At 34.8% G+C, this 1,973-nt stretch overlaps 1 protein-coding gene across 1 annotated transcript; it reads right to left on the bottom strand.

Annotated features, from left to right (window-relative positions):
* Positions 1 to 304: 304 nt before the first annotated feature.
* On the bottom strand, positions 305 to 841 carry LOC123560084 (uncharacterized). Its single transcript, XM_045352345.2, has one exon. It carries the CDS (start codon positions 839 to 841, stop codon positions 305 to 307), a length of 537 nt encoding a protein of 178 aa, XP_045208280.2.
* Positions 842 to 1,973: the final 1,132 nt, after the last annotated feature.

The following is a 1,973-nucleotide window of genomic DNA, read 5'->3' on the forward strand; positions in this document are numbered from 1 at the left end:
TCAGTTTTTCTGTACATTCCTAATTATTAGGTTTAGTGACTAAAATGTTCACCCAGTGATCACACTTAACAGAACTGAATAGGGATTGACACCTCTAACACCTGATTGTTGATACAACAATACCTGTCAGCTGTTTACTGTCACTGAGAAAATTTGATCAGTAAAAAGTCAAAAGTAATTGAAAGTAATTAGATTTAATTGACAATTACAACCTAAATCTAAGTCAGAAATTAATTAATTTCAATTACTTTAATTTAGTTTGTGCTTAATTATTCATTATTTTCAATTAGATCAAAATTTGTAATTAATTATAATTAATTAAATTATACTTAGGCACATCCCTAGTAGTTTCTACTTTGTCACAGTTTGGGCATATCTCCTGCACATCATGTAAAGTTTTTGACATATGACTGTTCAGATGAGAGTGACCTGTTATAATCTGATTTAGAGTACATTCCATCCTTCTTTCTGATTGATACGGTTTTCTGGACTGAACTGTTGGAAAAATCTCCATAAATCTTCCATTTCCTTCAGTATTTTCATATCTTCTTTGCCATTTTTGTATTGCATTTAACCTTAAATCTTTCGTTAATTCTTTCTTGTTTACTTTCCTAGAGTTTTCATCCACTTGTTTACCTATCATTTCACTTGCCGCCTCCTTTGCTAGGTTGTCTGCAATTTCATTTCCCTCTATATTTTTATGTCCTGGCTTCCAGTGTATTTGAATCTTGTTTTTGTTGTTCTCTAGGTTCTGTAACATTTTTCTTGTTTCAATTGTTAATGCAATGTTTGACTCTGGTACTGTCAGCCATCTTGGAAGCCTGAATATGAATGACGTCATTGATGACGTCATAAGACGTTACTGTGACGTCGCATGACACCATTCTGATAATGAAGAAAAACTTACATCCATTACCTTTCATTTGACACCAGTTTTGTCAATATTGACACATTTTTGACAAAGTTATTAACATTTGGTAAGTGAAAATATATTTTGAGACACCCTGTAGGTTCTTATCAAAAAGCGTCTGACGTATCATTATTGCAGTTTTTACAAAATATTCGTCACACACGTTCAAAATGTATTTGTAAGACCAGGTGTGGGCTTTTAGTCCGGAAAGTGTTTAGCAGACTCCTTTGTGTCATTTTTGGCTCGACTGTTCGAAGACTAAGGAGAGCTGCCATACTCACTACGGCGTCGGCGTCACACGTTGGTTAAGTGTTTCGTACCAGTCCATTTTTTGACAAAACCTTTTAGACACATAGCTTTGAAACTTACAGCACGTGTGTATCGTCACCATGTCCAGTTTTAGGCAAGAGTACTTAACTCCATCAAGAATTTTGTCTGAAATGGCTCTTTTAACTCGCAAATCTTGGTTAAGTTTTTCGTACCAGTTCATATTTGTTTAAAATGTTTGACATACGGCTTTGACACTTTTATCGCCTGTTTATCATTACAGTCTATCTCTGTAGGCAAGTGTACATAACTCTCTCCAGTATTTTGCTGAATTATGGCCCTTTTTTATTTGGAAATTTGATTCAATTTTCATTGTCAAAACTATTGATATCTGGATGAACACTTCTTCATCATCAAAATCTCCATCTGTAGTCAAGGATATTAACTGTGGCAAAGATATTGGCCCTTTTTGGACTTGGAAATCAGTTAAGTTTTTCGTACCAGTCCATATTTTGTCTGAACTGTATGGCTTTGAAACTTTGACCACTTGCTTACCATCGTAATCTCCGTATGTAGGCAAGACTACACAACTAGGACAAGGAATTTTGCCTCGGTTATGGCCTTTTTGACATAGAAATTACTTACTTTTTTGACCAAATATTTACATCAATTCTTCGAATAGTCGAGCGCGCTGTCAACAGACAGCTCTTGTTTTACTTTAGCCGTTTTCTAGAGTTACTTTATGTACGTGTGTGCATGTCCATTTCTTGAATCAAAACAATATTGCACGAGATAG

This window comes from Mercenaria mercenaria, chromosome 10 (assembly GCF_021730395.1).
Source record: "Mercenaria mercenaria strain notata chromosome 10, MADL_Memer_1, whole genome shotgun sequence".
Lineage (NCBI taxonomy): Eukaryota > Metazoa > Mollusca > Bivalvia > Venerida > Veneridae > Mercenaria > Mercenaria mercenaria.